The 17614-nt window shown below is 45.8% G+C and overlaps 1 protein-coding gene across 1 annotated transcript in view; it reads left to right on the forward strand.

Moving 5' to 3' along the window:
• Nucleotides 1-17614, forward strand: part of HECA (HECA ribonucleoprotein granule regulator) — a 46091-nt gene that overhangs the window by 23484 nt on the left and 4993 nt on the right. Inside the window, exons 4-5 of the mRNA XM_087424962.1 lie at nucleotides 7613-8653; nucleotides 15903-16057. Coding sequence (XP_087281088.1) covers nucleotides 7613-8653; nucleotides 15903-16057 — 1196 coding nt within the window. The remainder of the gene's footprint in view (nucleotides 1-7612; nucleotides 8654-15902; nucleotides 16058-17614) is intronic.

Consider the following 17614-nt stretch of genomic DNA (forward strand, 5'->3'; position numbering starts at 1 on the left):
GTAGTGGTTGGGTTCTGTGGTCCACTTCGGTGGCGCAGGGTCTGTGGGTTCAGATCCTGGGTGTGGACCTACACCACTTGTCAGCCACACTGTGGTGGCAACCCACATATAAAGTAGAGGAAGATTGGCACAGATGTTAGCTCAGGGCTGATCATCCTCAAGCAAAAAAAAAAAAAAAATTGTTTTTTCTCAATTGAGCTTTTGGAAGATATTGAACAACAGTGAATCTTGGACTGTATTCTCTGACAGGTACCTGGTCTGCAGGTGACGCACGTTGCTAGTTAATCACGCAGCCATATGCTTTACCCGTCGGACAGACTAGGGGGGAGGTAAAGTCACTTGTCTTTCCCACTGAGCCATTGGGAATCCAGAGGGCAGGGAAGAGGCCAGCTCCACTCTGGCTTTTGGTCTCCAGGCACCATTTTGGGCTCATCAGGAGAGAAACAGGCCAACATTTTGGGGTTGCTGTGCTGTAACTTAGATGGTAAATGAGAATCATATGTAAAAAATATGACTTAGGAGTTTTGATTATGGCCACAACACAGTATTTGCATTGGCAAAGGAGGACATTGACAAAGATAATTTTCTGGAGTCTTTAAAAATAGGATAGTTTAACAACTGGTCAGTTTCTTTGCAGTTACATTTATGCACACGTACATGCATACACACATGCACGTACACATATACTTAATCTGGAGTTGTTCCTATCTTAAAATATTGTGACTCGGTTCCGAGAGCTCCCAGACCTACCTTCCTTCAGGGTGAGTGCCTGCAGTACCTGTGATGCTACGGTTCTGTGTGGTTCTCAGTGATCCAGCACCCTCAAGATCTAAATCTCTAAGCAAGAAAAAAGGCAGCCCGCTAATTTATTTCCTAGTTTTATTTTATTTATTTCCTAATTTATTTCCTGTTTCCCCATTATATGCAAATTGAATTATGCATATTTCAACTAATGACACATAAATAATATTAATAAAAGCATTACAATATGTGCAAAATTTCACAGACACATTTCCCCAAATTATGCATCAAGCCATCTCAATTTTCAAAGCTAGCAGGTCAGCTGACTTATAGAAGTGCTTTGTTACCCCGTGGCATCACCTTTTCCTGTAAAGAAATACGTACTAACCCTTGGCAATATTGTATGAACTCTTGTTTATAGAACTTCTTCAAGGATTTTGGTGACATTTGTGTTATTATTTTAACATTATCTGTTAATAATTTAAATCCATATTATGGCTTTCAGAACAACATCCAAGTGTGCTAATACTGGTGCTAAAAACATCCTGAAAATCAGTAACTTTGGAACAGAAATGTGATAAAACACTGATATGTCATGCTGTCAATTTATGAGATACAGCTGAGAAATATTCGAGATAATGCTGATATTACAAAGCACCAATAAAACAAAAATACAACACTTTGCTGCAGATTTATGTGTTCTGAGGATGCCTTCCCCACACCCTGCCCCAGACTGTGGGGTAATCAGTCTTGAATTATGTAAGTTCTGCGGGAACACATCCATGAATCACATGCAGCCATGCCTTACGCATCCCTGTTACCTGGGCTCGGAAAAGATCCCTTAGGTTGAGAAAGACACGTAACGAGGTCCTTATTTGTCTGACACTGAGGAGAACATCTTTAAGGGGTCAGAAGAAGAGAATTTTGAAGGTGAACTTGTCCTTCTACGTCTTTAGAACTTGTCAGTAAATATTTGGGGGATTATTTTATGCGTGCCCCCTGTTTTGTTTGTTATGGGGAAGAAAGACACTTCTTGTATCTACTTTAATTTGGAGGAGTGAGAACAGTCACTTGGTCGTAGCTTTGCTCTAAAGGCATTCAAAGTCCTTTGGTTTTTACGTCAAGTGATAGAACTTTTAATAAGAATTGCTTGTATTTAAGTGGTGCTTGTTGTATGACAGACACTGTTCAGACTGCCTTAATAACTTCTTTCATCCTTGTGGCAACCCTTTGAGTAGGTAGTATTATTCCTGCCGTTTTACAGGTCAGAAAACAAGCATAGGGAGGTTAAGTGACTTGCCAAAGATCTTAAAACTAATAAGTTGCAGAGCTGAGAGTCCAATTCAGGCTGGCTGGTTCCAGTTTGCATCCTCAGTCACCATGCTCTGTGGCCTCTTAGGATGCTGGAGATGAGGATCTTGTCAGAAACTTCATACCCCGAGGGGAACTTGCTCTGCAAGCAAGGGGATGTGTTCCCCTGTAAGAGGAGTACTATATGGAAGAGATCTGTGTAATAAAATCATTGTTCAGAAACCCTCATGTTTGCTTTTGGTAACGGATACTGAAAGAGGGTATTAGATTGTGATAAGTTTGAGGAACTGCGGGTGGGAGCCAGGCTGTGCCCCTAAAGAGAGGTCCTGGACTGAGTCTGGAAAACTGTTGAGAGCTCAGCCAGAGCTGAGCAGTGGGGCTTTGCCCCACAGGGGTCTCCCTTTCTCCATCGTCCAGCACTCAGTCTCTGCAGGTAGTGAGTGATTGGGCCATCCTTCGACAGGACGTTTATTGAACACTTACTGCATTTTGCACAGTAGCGGGTTTACAAGCATGAATATGACCGGGTTCCTGCCTGAGGTTTTGCCTAGAAAGCCTGGGATGACTTCAGAACACCCTCCTCACCTGTCCACCCCGCCGAACTCCCCACCTGCTGGTGATGCTTGTGGCTGTTTTAAGAGGGGTGAAAATATTTAATTTCTCAGTTACAAAGCAGTTGATTTCACAGTTAAAGTGGCAGTGCCTGGTTTACGGGTCCCCTGTGAATGAGTTTGTCGAGGGGTTTAGGTTTGTTGGGCAGCCCATGTAAATGACTCCTGTCAGATCTTTCCCTCTAATAGGCGAGGAGCGTGGAGACCTGAGTTGGGGGAGGGACACAGGGTGAGAAGCTGGGGAGAGTGACACAGTTATGCCCGAGTGACCTCAGCCTGGTTGTCCTGTTGTCCAGACTTGAAACTACTGGAGATGGTTGCCCAGAATGAGAGGAGTCTTGTTTATTTTCACTTGGGCAGGGAGAACTAGAAGGTGAGGCCTGAATATTTGTAAAAACAGGCACTGGAGGGCTTATATATATTTTTAAAACAATGCTGACTCTGCATAAAGGAACGTTTTCCCATATTGTTTGTTAGCGAAGCTATCACGACCTAGACTAAGATCCCAAAGGATGTATGTGACACAAGCCCTCACTGAGTGTGGAATCCCCCTCCTCCTCTCCCCCGTAAAGGTTTAGTTGTGTCAGATCAACCTCTATTCCATTTGTACCTTTGTGGGACTGCTGTTCTCGAGAGCTAGGGATTTTGTAAATTGAGAGACAGCTTTCAGGAAGCAAAGATGATTCTGCTCGTTTGTTGTAGCTGTGACTTTGAATGCCACCAGTGCTGTTTCTTAGGATTACAGAATCTCTTCCTATATGTTTTGGTTCGTTGTAAGACTTAGGAAATTGAAAAAGAGACATGGCATTATTCATTTATTTACTTACTTTCTAAACAACTATTGTGTGTGCAAAACATTAGATAAATGTAGGAAATATATTGGAGCAGTTTGCATTTAGTTGGGGAGCTAAACACACAGGTATAAAGTTATGGTAGAGGTAACCTGGAAGAGTTTTATGGAACTTGACAGAGTGCTTCCACATGTATTTGAGGTGAGTGAGGGCAAACTTTTTTATCCTCACTTTACAGATGAGGAAACTGCTCTGTGTCGAACAACTCGTCAGTAGCAGCACTGGCCCCCAGACCCCTCGCTCATCATTCCCAGCTTCCTTGCCAGTGTGGACGGTGCGGGGGAGGGGGAAAGTGGGGAACGAGATGTGTTTGAACCAGGCCTTGAAGGACATCATGTCTGAGTGTAGAGGCCAGCCTGCCAGCTCATCTGAAGGCCATGTGAGATGTAAAAGCCTTGTCAGAAGTCCTGCCTGTTCCCAGGGCTCACCCTGTTACTCTGTTCCTGAGTGGCCAGCTCCTTCCGAGCTTCGCCCTCGGGCTGGACGTGTGTAATAAGGTGAGTGTCTGTTGCACACGTTACTTGGAATTAAACAAGCCCTTGGCTTTGTATTTGTTTTTGAGGCCCCACCACAAGGCCACATCAAAGTGGCTGAGATGTCAACTAGCAGGATGGCAGGTTGGAGTGGGGGCTGTTCGTTGAAGAGTCTTGAGGGTAGAAAGCAGGTGAGAGTGGCGGTGACGATTATAGACGATTATGAGGGACAGGCGCGTGGAGCTGTACGCCCCGGTCTGTGAGCCAGGCGTGGACTTCTTTCTGTCAGAGCTCTTAGCACGATTTGCCAATCTTCCCAGCTCCAGAGACAGGATATGCAGGAGGTGCTCAGGATTGGTTAACGGATGCATGTGCAGCTTTTTGTAAAGGTATAGATAGGACTTTTTCTCTCTCAGTCTACCTTTCTTTAATATGAAAATACTTTTAATAGAATTATCAAGTCAATCTCAGCATTTAAATTTTTAAATTTTGGATATTGTGAATGCAAAGGTATAGTTAGGCCATTCTTTAATTTGATTTCATTAGTCCTGGGTTATTACCATTTTGGTTACTGCCATTACGTTTCAGAGACTTCTTGTGAGGCCATTCCTCTGAAGGATTGAAGATAAAAGCAGCTGAACTTTGTTTGATTGACTAATTGACATTTTAAAGGACACTGAAGATCACAGCCCAGGTGACTGCAGTTAATTTACTCAGCGTTTACACACCACTCTTCTGTGTGCTTCAGTGTGTTAGGTCCTCCTCTCGGTCTGGAGTACAGCTCTCTCCCCCTTCTGCTCTGCTTGTCATCTGTGGGTTTCACATACCAGTGTCTTTCTAATGCAGCTTTATTCAGCACCAGAGGTGTGTGAGGCCTGGGCCCAGTGGTGCCAGAAACAAAGACATGAGTAAGAGATGTCCTCTCCTGGGTTGTCACCTGGTGGGGCCCCGATGGCGACTCAAGTAAGGTTCAGACCAGACCATGCTGGGGGCATCCTGGTGAAATTGGTGTCTGGAGGTGGGCCTTGAAGGAGCGGGAGGGAAGGGAGGAGGCTTTCTGTGTACCAGGCCCTGCTCGGTGTATTTCATCCTTGTAACAATCATCTAAGGTACATTTGGTTATTATCTGCATTTTATACAGAAGAAAGTGACAGAAATTAAGTAACTTGTCCAAGAGCACACAGCTCATCAGTGGGGCTGCTGGGATTCCAGCTCAGGCAGTGGGGTTGCAGAGTCCATGCTTTGAATTGCTCCACTAGATGAGTGGGGTTTGGACAAATGAAGGTTAAGGATTGTGGACTCCCAGGAGGTGGTGGGGAAGCCACGGGGATCAAAGGCATGGAGGAGGATGGGTTGGTTAGGGCCATTTTGCTGAGGCTGTGGAGTCCCACCTTGAAGGGGGTGACTGTAACACGCGAGAGTCATAACTCATAGTTGCACAGGCTTTGTGGGTCCCGTCACCTGTGCTGTTCCATTTGGTGGACTGTTGTATTTGTGATTCCGTGGGCAGTGGTGAGGTTGTGCAGGTTTTTGACTCAGGGAACTGTGTCGCGTGTTTCCTCTCCTACGTCTTCAAGCTGTCCCGAGTCTTTGGCGTTCATTCCCCAGTTGATGAGCGTGCTTAGGTCTCAGGCTTTGTGTCCTCTGCCCATTCTCTTTCCTTCCCTCTACAGTTGTACTTCTGGAAGGAGTTTTCTGGAGGGTCATCTGTACTGCTTCTACCTTCTTACCTCAGTCTACTCCTCCCTGTCTGCCTCTGACTGTCCCCTGCCATCCCCTGGGGACTGTCTTCACTGAGGTGTCAGTGACTGGCTCATTGCTCCTTCCAGAGAGGACTTTTCAGTCTTTATCTTACCCAGTGGTGCCCAACCAGGAGCAATTTTGCCTCCCAGGTGATATCTGACAATGTCTGGAGACATTCTGGGCGTGTCACCATCGAGGGGGGTGGTGCTAGTGCCATCTAGTGGGGATGCTGCTGAACATCTTACAGTGCCCAGGACGGCTCCCACAACAGAGAGTTATCCAGCCCAAAATGTCCGCAGTGCAGAGGCTGAGAAACTGATCTTACCTGGCGCTCTGGGGCATTTCACAGGCCTCCCTTCTTGCAGCTTTCTCCGAACTGTCTTGATATGCTTCTCTCCTGACTTGTCTCCCAGTGAATTCTCAGTTCACTCCTTACTAATCTCTGTGGAGGACTCATCTCCTCCAGCCTTTGACGTTGCTTCCCGGGATTCTTTTCCACTCCTCACATTCCTCTTCAGCTAGCTCGTCAGTCCAGGGCTGTTACGTCCATCTCTGGGCGCGTGGCTCCACGTCTGTATTCACGGCTCCAGCTCCCTTGAGCTCCAGTCCTGTCTTTCTCCACCTTGGTGGTGTACGGGCACTTCTAACTCAGCAGGTCCAAAGTGGAGTCATTCGAAAGTCGTCTTGTCCAACCTGCCCCTCCGATGTTTGCTGTCCATCGGCATCCCCACCCCTAGCACTGAGAGGCATTTTGCACTGCCGCTGTGGCTCAGGCACTGCTCATTTCTCACCTGGGTTTCTGCACAACCCCGCTCTGGCCTCCTGCCCGCAGCCTCGTGTCCCACACTGCTACCCGGGGGAGCTTTCTAGAACAGAACTCCGACTGAGGGGCTCTGTGGCTCACAGTCCTCATTTAGCTTCTCAGCTACAACAGATAAAGTCTCAACTGAGCATGGCATATGGAACGTTCGTGATCAAGCCCAGTGGTTCCCAAATGGGAGTTGTGCTGCCCTCCAAAGGGGCCTTTTGAAAATGTTATGGACGTTGAAGTAACAGGAATCCAGAGGAATTCCAGCCTCCATAAATCCTATTTACTTCTTAAGAAATGGGTTCTACTTTGCGTCAACAAGTTTTCTGTCCTTTCTGGGAACCTGCTTGGCCTTTGGGATGCCTTGTGGGGCGTGTGGTTACATAGGGTAGCAACATTTCGGTGTTCCTGCTTTCTATCCTTATAGCTTTAGGAGAATTCTGACTGCTTCCTTCATGACCTGGCATTATAGTTCTGTGTAGACCAACAATTAGTTTGACCACATCTCTGCCATTAGGTATCAGACCATTCTAGAAGAAAATTGGGGGTGAGGCAGGTCTGTTTGCCAGCTTCTCTCTGGTATTCAGGATAGCCTAAACCCCATGATAAAGGCTCTGAGGGCCCTTTGGAGCTACCACCTGAACAGGTTGGTTAAGTAGCTTTATATTATTTCCTGGTTCACTGGAGTGATTCATTTTTAAAGGAACGCTGGAACTGCCTGTCATTACACCCACATCTTAGGAAGACCTCATACTACACCCTTCAAATACTGCCATACAGCTAATTGCACTGTGAAAGATTTGGACTTTTTGAAGCTTATAGTGTGTTTCTCAACAGATAATAAATATCAGAAAATAGATTCTCTTGGCACATCATCATACCCGAAGAAAATAGTAAATGTTGTCTAATCCTGTCTGGTGTTATTCCAGTGGCAGAAATCTTGACACCAGAAAAATCATACCTTTGGCATGAATGGGCTAATGCAAGATGGTAGCTTTGATCTCTGCCTTGGTGTCAGCTGGAATCCCACGTCCTGCGTGCTGAATCCCTCTCTCTCTTTATGTTCCTCTCCAGAAGCCCCTTGTGCCACGCCGCTGATCTGCAGCTTCGGGAGGCCGGTGGACCTGGAGAAGGACGACTCCCAGAAGGTGGTGTGCAACAACGAGCAGTGCCCCTACAGCACCTGGATGCACCTGCAGTGTTTCTACGAGTGGGAGAGCAGCATCCTGGTCCAGTTCAACTGCATCGGCCGGGCTCGCAGCTGGAACGAGAAGCAGTGCCGCCAGAACATGTGGACAAAGAAGGGCTATGACCTGGCCTTCCGCTTCTGTTCCTGCCGCTGTGGACAGGGCCACCTAAAGAAGGACACAGACTGGTACCAGGTGAAGCGGATGCAGGATGAGAAAAAGAAGAAGTCTGGGACGGAGAAGAACACAGGCAGGCCCCCCGGTGAGGCGGTGGAGGAGGCAAAAAAGTGCAGGCCACCGAACAAGCCCCAGAAAGGCCTGAACCACGACCTCCCCCGCCGGCATTCCATGGACCGGCAGAACTCCCAGGAGAAGGCGGTGGGTGCCGCGGCCTACGGGGCCCGCTCCCCCTGTGCCTCCCCCGGCCAGTCGCCGCCCACCGGCTACTCCATCCTCTCCCCTGCCCACTTCAGCGGCCCCCGTGCTTCCAGGTACCTTGGGGAATTCTTAAAGAATGCCATCCATCTGGAGCCGCACAAGAAGGCCATGGCGGGGGGCCACGTGTTCAGGAACGCCCACTTTGATTACAGTCCGGCCGGGTTGTCGGTTCACCGCGGGGGCCACTTTGACACACCCGTGCAGTTTCTGCGGCGCCTGGATCTCTCCGAGCTGCTGGCTCACATCCCCAGGCATAAGCTGAACACGTTCCACGTGCGCATGGAGGACGATGCCCAGATGGGCCAGGGCGAGGACCTGCGGAAGTTCATCCTGGCGGCCCTCAGTGCCAGCCACAGGAACGTCGTGAACTGTGCGCTCTGCCACCGGGCGCTCCCGGTGTTCGAACAGTTCCCCCTGGTGGACGGGACTCTGTTTTTAAGCCCGTCGAGACACGATGAGATTGAATACGATGTTCCTTGTCACCTTCAAGGTACAGGTGTCAATTCACCTTGCCGGCTTTCTGTTTGTTAAAAGCTGAAAAGCAGACAAGACGGGGTGGCTCTGCTCTGGCTTAATTTTAACTGCTGGCTCTTCTTGTCCTAGTGAGGTGCTGGGTTGTGTTTGAATATATCGGCTCGGCCCAGTGAGGTGTGGAGGTGGGGACGGGTTTTTTACTCTGATGTCACTGTACCAGATACAGTTGTCCTGGTGGGTAATTTTATGTTTTCAGTCTGCTGTAATTTGAAGAGAGGATTCCTGGTGTATAGTTTTCCATAACTGGGAGAAAATTTAGAGAAGGAATTGGATGGTTCTGTCACTTGCTGTAAAATAGTTGTCTGTGAAACCTGTGTTAGTGTGTCCAGTAAGCTGTGCATTTTCTTTGATCCTTGTAAGCATAACAGTGAGGGAACGTGGGGGTCAGAGAGGGCCAAGGCGTTCGTTAATCTTGAAGTTTATGAAAGACGAGACAGTTGATAGCCACAAAAGGGAAATGCAGGATTATTGCAAGCTCAGACGTTTACTCTGGTGCTGAAGGCTGGGGAGCTGATGAGTGCTGTGGGGGACGTTCAAGGACTTGGGGACGTCTCAGCTGTAAGTTGAATTTTAGGGGATTGGTCAGAATAAGTGAGAAATCTGTCAATTCTTGTAAAACTATTGGATTTATGTAAAAATGGGACACATGACATATAACATGTTTATAACTTTAAAAGTGTGCTAAAAAAGCCTGTAGTAAAAATGATATATCCCCACCTGTCTTTTTCCCACCAACCCTGTTGTCTCAGTTCCCAGAGACAAGCACTTTCAAATCTTAACTGATTCTTCAGGTTTTTACCATCATAATTTCAAAGCTATTCTCTTCATCTCCAATTTTAGATATTACCTATTGACTTACTTTTAAGGTAGATGGCTGTTTATGCTTTCTTGCCTCTTCCCCTTTCTATCAGGATAGTATATCACAATTCTTGGTTAAATCTTTAATGTTTTTACTGTTATGAGTATATAAATATTTAGTGTTGAGCCAAGAAGTATAGAAGTATGAGTGTATTTCCTATATAGAGTACAATATATTCTGGAACACCTTTTGTTTTTATTAAAGTTAATAATTGCTTCACATTTTCATTTGCTTAGCCTTGTTCAAAACTTTGGTTGTCTCACTCTCCAGCAGCTCTCCAAACCACCCTTCAAAAACATTTCCACGTACCTGTCAGACGTTTTATGAATTGTTTTTTCTAGAAATTTCCTTCATGGAGCCTTTCATCTTTGTGCTCCTGTCTGTCCTATGCACTCAGTACCTGCTAGTACGTAGCTGCCTTCTAGGAATTCTTTAATTGCGTTCCTATTTTTTTTATCTTCTTTTTCCTAGATCCCATATTTTCTTTTTTCTTGGTTTATTCCCTCAGTCTGTTAAGCAACATCCTCAGGAGCTTTCTGAGAAAGGGAGCATGGGTGTAGATGTTTTGAGACTTTGAAAACCTGATAATATCTTGATTCTATCTTCACACTTGATTGCTACTTGGCTGGGTGTAGTGTTCCAAGTTATAAATTTTTCCCTTAGTATTTTGGCATTTCTTCACTGTCTCCTATCTTCCAGTGTCACTGTTGTGAAGTCTAATATGATTCTTTTTTTTTTTTTAAAGATTTTATTTATTTTATTTTTTCCCCCCAAAGCCCCAGTGGATAGTTGTGTGTCGTAGCTGCACATCCTTCTAGTTGCTGTATGTGGGACTCGGCCTCAGGATGAACAGAGAAGTGGTGCCTCGATGTGCACCCGGGATCCGAACCCGGGCCGCCAGCATCGCAGCGCGCGCACTTAACCACCAAGCCACAGGGCCGGCCCTCTAATATGATTCTTATTCCTTTCCCCTTATTCTCCCCTCCCATCCCCTGAAGGTTTTAAGATTTTCTCTTTATCCCTAGTATTCTGAAGTTTCACCATGATGTCGGTCTTTTCTTTCATTCTTTGTGCAGGGTGCTTTCTTGGCTGTTTGACTATAAACTTGTGGTCTTCAGTTTGGGGAAATTTTCTTCCGATTTATTTCTTTGATGATTTCCTCCCATTTTTTTTTTTTTTTAATAAATTCTGTGACACTGTTAGATATTGGACCTCTTAGATTAATACTGTTTTTGAGTTGGGGGGATCCTTTATTATATATGTTTTGGCCCTATTGTTCATCTCTCTATCTTTATTCTGCTTTCTGGAAGATTTCCTTGACTTCATTTATAGTCCAGTATTTTTGCCGAGTTTAAGCTTTTCTGTTGGTATATTTATTATTTCCAAGAGCTCTTTTTAATAGCGTCCTGTTCTTGTTTCAAGGATGCAATTTCTTGTCTTATCTTTCTCAGCTGGGAAAGGGAGCTGAAGTTGCAGGGAGTGGTCTCATTCATTTTCTGGAGTTTCACTTAATCCCTTATGTCTTAAGTCTTTGTTATAAGACAGACCACTCCAAAAGTTAATGGTTTCAAACAGTGATGATTTATAATTTCTCACAATTCTATGTGTTGGTTGGTTAGGATGGCCTCTCACACGTGTCTGCCAGTTGGTCGCCTGGTGGCCTCGGGCGCCCCAGCTAGAATGGCTCATTCCTGTTCTAGAGTCTTTCATCTTCCAAGAGGCCAGCTGGGCTTTTTCACGTGGTGTTCCCAGGACAGCATTCAAGAGGGTGAGAGTGGGAGCTGCATGTTCTCTCTCTCGAGAGGCTTAAGTTTGGAACTGAGTAATATCACTATCACATTCTGTTCTTCAAAATAAGTTGTAAGGCTAGCCCAGGTTCAGGGGATGAGTAATAGACTGTGCTTCTTGATGGAAAGTTGCATAGAATGTAGGTTACTTGTACTCCCCACTGTCTCCCTTTCAGCACCTTGTCCCGCTGTCCCCTGTGCTTGTTGTCCAGTCTTGGAGCTAAACCATTTACCGTTCCTCCATATGATTTCTGACCTCGTATTTTGGTTTAGGGTTCTAGGTGCCTTGTAGTGTCATGGAAGACGAAGTTTGTGTTTTGTGTTTTCTTGTTTTGTATACTGTTTGGGGACAATTTTAGAGGGAAGTAGGTGGAAACACCTTTACTTCACCATTGTAAGACTGGAAATGTTCTTTATGAGGATGAATGAGGGTTCAAGGGTACAGGCTACTTAAGAGTAGTGCTGTTCTTTTTTAATTCATGATGGACAAATTCTTTTCATTCAGTCTGTTTGTCAACCAGTCAAACTTATGAATTTCATACATATGCTGGGTACTATCAGTCCTTGCCTATCATCAATTTATAATTTTAGGATGTTAAGTTGCTTTTATGAAAATGGAACTTTATCAGGCCAAAGTGCTAGTACCACCTGTAAAATTACTCCTGAGTATTATGTACATTAATTAAGCATCCTGTAATTTCCAAGGAGGAAGTGGCTGCTTTGGCCTGGGTAGTCAAAGGAACCAACGTGAAGGCAGATGTCCAGAGGTGGGCTAGATTTTGATAAGCAGAGGTCAAGCCACATCAGGTGTTTATTGATAAGGAGAGGGAGCAATGTGGACAAAGACATGGTGGTTAAAAAAAGTCAGGAGACAGAAAACCGTTTGGTTGGAGCAGAGGTCTAGAGTGGAAAATGAATAGGGTAGGTGGAGAACAGGTTGTGGGTGTTCTTTCAAGCCATAATAAAGAGTTTGCCATGTTCTTTATGAATCGAAGGGTTTAAAAAAGATTTTTAAAGCAGATGATCGCTTGGGGGAAAAGTTGTTTGAAAGGAGTGGAACCTACGTACAGTGAGTTGGGGCTTGTATCCCTAATCTAGATGGAAGGAGGTGAGAGACTGCTGGGGGGTAATGGTGGGAGCTGAAAGGTGGAAAGATCTGCAAGAGGTTATTTTAAAGGAAAAATTATAGCTTTGGGGACCACTTGACTGTACAGGATGAAGATGTGTCCTTGTTGGCTCACCTTGGTCTAGACCAGATAGATAGATGATGCTGTCACGAGCAGGAGTGGAGAAAGTTGGGAAAGGGACCTGATCTCAGGGCACAGAAATGAGGGCATTGGTGTGTGTTGGGTTTGAAGAATGTTGGGACTGTTGTGTGCAGGTGTCTCGTAAGTGCTATTGGCAGTAAGCATTTGGGACAAACCTGGGGGAGCGTATTTTATAACAGTGATGGTTAAAACCTTGAGAGTGGGAGAGCTCCTGAATGGGGAGAAAGGGGAAAGAAAAGGAAGAGTGTGTGACAGAGCCCAAGACCTCATCTTGAGCGTATTGCTCAGGGAGGGGATGGAGAAAGGTGAAAATTAGATGGCCCTGAGAACTGTGTGTGTGTGTGTGGGTGTGTGTGTGTTTACACACAAGTGCATACACATCCGCAGAGAGACAGTGGATGTGGTAGGCATGTACTACAGAGGTCTTGAGTTTAGCTATTGATGATAGAATCTGAAGATCAGGGTGTTTTATCAAGTACCAGACAAGTCAGTGCCACAGGCAGGGCCTTAACGTGTGTCAGTGTTTTTATTGCCATATCTCAGAGAAGCTCATGCAGTCTTTTTTCTAGCAAGCCAGTGTAAATCATTTCTTTCATCACAGAGTCCCAGCCATGTTTTCCATCAGCATTTTCAGCACCAGTAGAAAGGCTGTGTTCCAGGCCATAGGTCCCAGAGGAGTTGATCACAGGCTGCTGGAATAACCAGTGGTTTCCAGTGCTGGACCGTGGGGGTGGTCACTCCCTGTCCTGCCTTCACCCCTCACCGCCTCCCCGGCCTCTGCTCTCGGACTCCTCCTCAGAGATGTTTTTGTTTGGTTTTAGTAATTTGTTAGGGTTGATCTCATTGGGAAGTTCTTATTGTACTTCTTTATCGCTCAGAACCACGTGTGACTGTTCTCTCGGGGATCTACGTTTTGCCTGAATTCACAACTCTGGAGTTTAGAAATTTAAAATTCTCTGTATTTAGAACCTTGTGTAGTGGTAATGAAACCAATCTAGAGACTCAGTCCGGGCCAGGCGTTCGCCTGAGTGTACCTGGAGGTGACGAGTCGGACAGACATGAATTTAGGTGTAGGCTTTGCTACTTATTATCTTTGTGAACTTGGGCGAGCTACTCCAGCTCTAGTCTAAGCCTTTGTTCCTCCTGTCTGAAGTGGGAATAACAGTAATGCCTACTGCGTCGTGTTGCTGTGAGGGTAACTGAAGTGATTCACGTAGCCTCGTAGCACAGCGCCAGACCCTTGGCAAGCACTCAATACAAGTTCCCTGTCAACTCCACCATCGTGGTCATTGCTGCCAACACCTGACTTCTGTGTCTGTCCCTGCCCCCACCCTTCCTGGCCCCCTCCCAGATATCTTTGAATATTTGAGAATTGCAGTGAGTAAATCTAGGAGGGAGACTGGAAATGAAGCCCTGGAAATCCAGTGGCTCCTGGATGCTTGAACTGGCGTCCTGAAATGTCCCCCGGCCACTCCAAGTGGGCCTGCCATGTGAGACCTTTTTATTTTTGGTGCTCTAGAACAGAGGTGCAGTACCGCAAGAAGCTCTTGTCGCCTTTCCGTTTTTTTTTTTTTTTTTTTTTTGTGAGGAAGATCAGCCCTGAGCTAACATCTGTTGCCAGTCCTCCTCTTTTTGCTGAGGAACATTGGCCCTGGGCTGACATCTGTGTCCATCTTCCTCTACTTATATAGGACGCCGCCACAGCATGGCTTGACAGGTGGTGCGTAGGGCCACACCTGGGATCCAAACCAGCAAACCCCGGGGCCACCAGAAGCAGAGCGCGCGAACTTTACCACTACACCACTGGGCCAGCCACTGCCTTTTCCATTTTTGACGTAGAGGCCCCTAAAGTTGTCATGTCTTTGGCTGTTAACATCCATTCATCCAACATACAATATGGAGTGCTTTTCACATGGCAGACATTGTGCTAGACACTGAGCCTACAAGGATGAATAAGACATGTTTCCTGCCCTCAAAGAGGGAGAGAGTCTTGTGAGCAAATGCAATAAAAAATTTCCCTCTAAGAACCTCATGCCCCTCTCCACTGTAAGGAGTAGGCTGGGCCTTACCATGGCAAGGGGAAGAGCCGCGGCCTGGCTGATGGCCGCGAGCAGCACACTCTGAAGAAGAAGCCTCTGAGGAGCGTGCGTTCTCCTGACGGCAGTGTTAGCACAGCGGGCTCCCTTATCCCGCGTGGAGAGAGCTGTGGCTGTTACACACTGCCCAGGCCCATCCTGGACGTTCCGACTCTTTCCCAGTTATTTGAACCCTAACCCTTCCGTATAAACTAGGGAGACGTCTTCCCTTCACAAGCATTTGATGTTGCTGAATAATGGAGGAATGGGTTGTGACTTTTAAGAGCCCAGTAAATAACAAGACATTGAACTCCTTTTAAAAAACCACTTACAAGTAAGTTATAATTCTGGTTCCTAAATTAGATGTGGTGATAGCTGAGCAATTTTGGAGGCCTGGACAGTTAACATAGTAGTTTTGGCTGTGGTATAATTCTGGGCCACCAATACCAAGGCAGACTTTTGACTTCTTTATGATGGGACTTGTCGGTGGCTGAAAGCCCATAACTACAGACCAGCATTGCTGGTTCAGTCTCCGTATGCCACACTTAGACTGCAGAGCAGAAAGTCCTGCGTGTTCACAGGCTGGTTTTGAGCATCTGTGGCTTGGTCATTTGAGTTCGGGTGTCCACTGTAAACCTGTCAGCACTTGTTAGAAAAGTGAATTGAAGTGAGTATTTAGTAAGATTGAAGTTAAGGTACATGTCCCATTGACAGCAGTTAGTAATTCTTCATCATTCTAGAAGGACATCTTGGGGCTATGTGATAAGTGTCATCTATTTTGCTTTTTATATTTATCCAAATGATAAAATGGGGCTGGCCGCATAGCTTAGCGGTTAAGTGCGCGCGCTCTGCTACTGGCGGCCCGGGTTTGTATCCCGGGCGCGCACTAACGCACCGCTTCTCCGGCCGTGCTGAGGCCGCGTCCCACATACAGCAACTAAAAGGATGTACAACTATGACAACTATCTACTGGGGCTTTGAGGAAAAAAAAAGAGGAGGATTGGCAATAGATGCTAGCTCAGAGCTGGTCTTCCTCAGCAAAAAGAGGAGGATTAGCACGGATGTTAGCTCAGGGCTGATCTTCCTCAAAAAAAAAAAAAAAAAAAACGATAAAATGTTTCTTATAATTGATAGGTGAGCCATTTTTGGGTCCCCTTTAGAGACAAAAGGTGATTTCCTTGATGGCCACTCTCAGTGTTGTGTCTTCTGTGCGCAGGGAGACTCATGCACCTGTACGCGGTGTGCGTGGACTGCCTGGAAGGGGTGCACAAGATCATCTGCATCAAGTGTAAGTCGCGGTGGGACGGCAGCTGGCACCAGCTGGGCACCATGTACACCTACGACATCCTGGCCGCCTCTCCGTGCTGTCAGGTTGGTATTGACCCCTCAGAGCAAGCAGTGGGTGATCCCGGGCTTCTGTCCCCAAGCGAGTGTAGAGGAGTTAGAGGCAGCACCATGGTCAGGCTGGGGGAGGATGAGAGCACAGAGAAGATGCTGCAGTGGTGAGCAGTCATAACACTCCCCCAGGGTCCAGCAATGATGGACTGCTCTGCAGTCCTTAAAAAGGGGTATTGTAGAATGATGTGTAATTATGTGGGAACTACTTTAAGTCAAAAAAGCAGGCTATAGATGACATAATAGTATGCTTCCACTTGTAAAAAGTGAACAGGAAAAGGGATCTGCCAGCCTGTTCCCAGAGGTGATTTTTGGATGGTGGGATGCTGAGTGGTTCCTTTAGTTTTCTTTCTTTCTTTCTTTCTTTTTTTTTTTTTTGGTGAGGAAGATTGGCCCTGAGCTAACATCTATGCCAGTCTTCCTCTATTTTGTATGTGGGATGCCGCCACAGCATGGCTTGATGAGTGGTGTGTAGGTCCGTGTCCAGGATCCGAACCTGTGAACCCTGGACCACAGAAGTAGAGTGCGCGAACTTAACCACTGTGCCAGCCCGTTATTCAGTTTTCTTTTTGTTTACTTATATTTTCTAATGTTTTGTATGATTAACATATATTGTTAATAAGAAAAAGTTATTACTTAAAAGGAAGAAGAAAGTTTCACTTTCTGTAACAGCCAGGATTTTCTTTTGTTTTCTGAGGGAGGGACGGTGGTTACCCAGCGCTGCCTGCCTGCCTTCTGAGGTGCTTGAGGTTGACATGAAAGATCTGTCATCTTTAAAGCACTGCTAAGAGGAGGCATTTTCTGATGCTAAGAGAGCGTCTGAAATTTAGCTTTCATCAGGAAAAGAGGAAGTATTAACATGTGAAAACACATCAAATAAGTCCAGAGAAACACAAGAGACAAAACAAAATCCTTGGAAATGTCTTGGTTTATTTCCAAGTGCTTGGGGAAAGGAAAGCTCTTGTTAATATAATTCCCTGATTTTCATGGGTAGGAGGGAGATTTCCCTTGACTCTTCAGTGGCCAAGCCTGGCTTTTAATATAAATAACTAATAAGCACTTCATTAGTTACTGCAGTTTTGTATCTTTAGCGTTATGGTTGGACTTTTGTAAAGAGAATATCCTTGTGGTTAGCAGTTTATTCAGAAGATAACCTGTTGGCTGAATTAAAAGGTTGGCAGAGTCATTATTTCTGCTCTGCTCTAGATCTCAGAAAAGAAGTATGGGCCTGCAAGACCTCAGTGGCCATCCATAGCCTGTCGTTTGATTCGATAGGATTGACAACTTTTATGGTATTCTAATACACAGACCACATTTCCATTTTTAAACTTAGCCTTAGAAATGAGATATCATAGTCGTTTAGTTACTCACTGCAGTATTTTATAATCTGCACCGTTCCTTAATGCCAGCTCTTGAGAAGAGAGAGGCGAAAGGAAATGGCTCCCCTTTCTCCACACACACACGAGAGATAGTTATCTTTTCAAGAAGTGAGGAAGTGAGAGAATGTTTGGGTCTGTCACTCACAGAATGTGA

This window comes from Ceratotherium simum, chromosome 38, assembly GCF_057802395.1.
Source record: "Ceratotherium simum simum isolate JZ-2026a chromosome 38, ASM5780239v1, whole genome shotgun sequence".
In the NCBI taxonomy this organism is placed as follows: domain Eukaryota; kingdom Metazoa; phylum Chordata; class Mammalia; order Perissodactyla; family Rhinocerotidae; genus Ceratotherium; species Ceratotherium simum.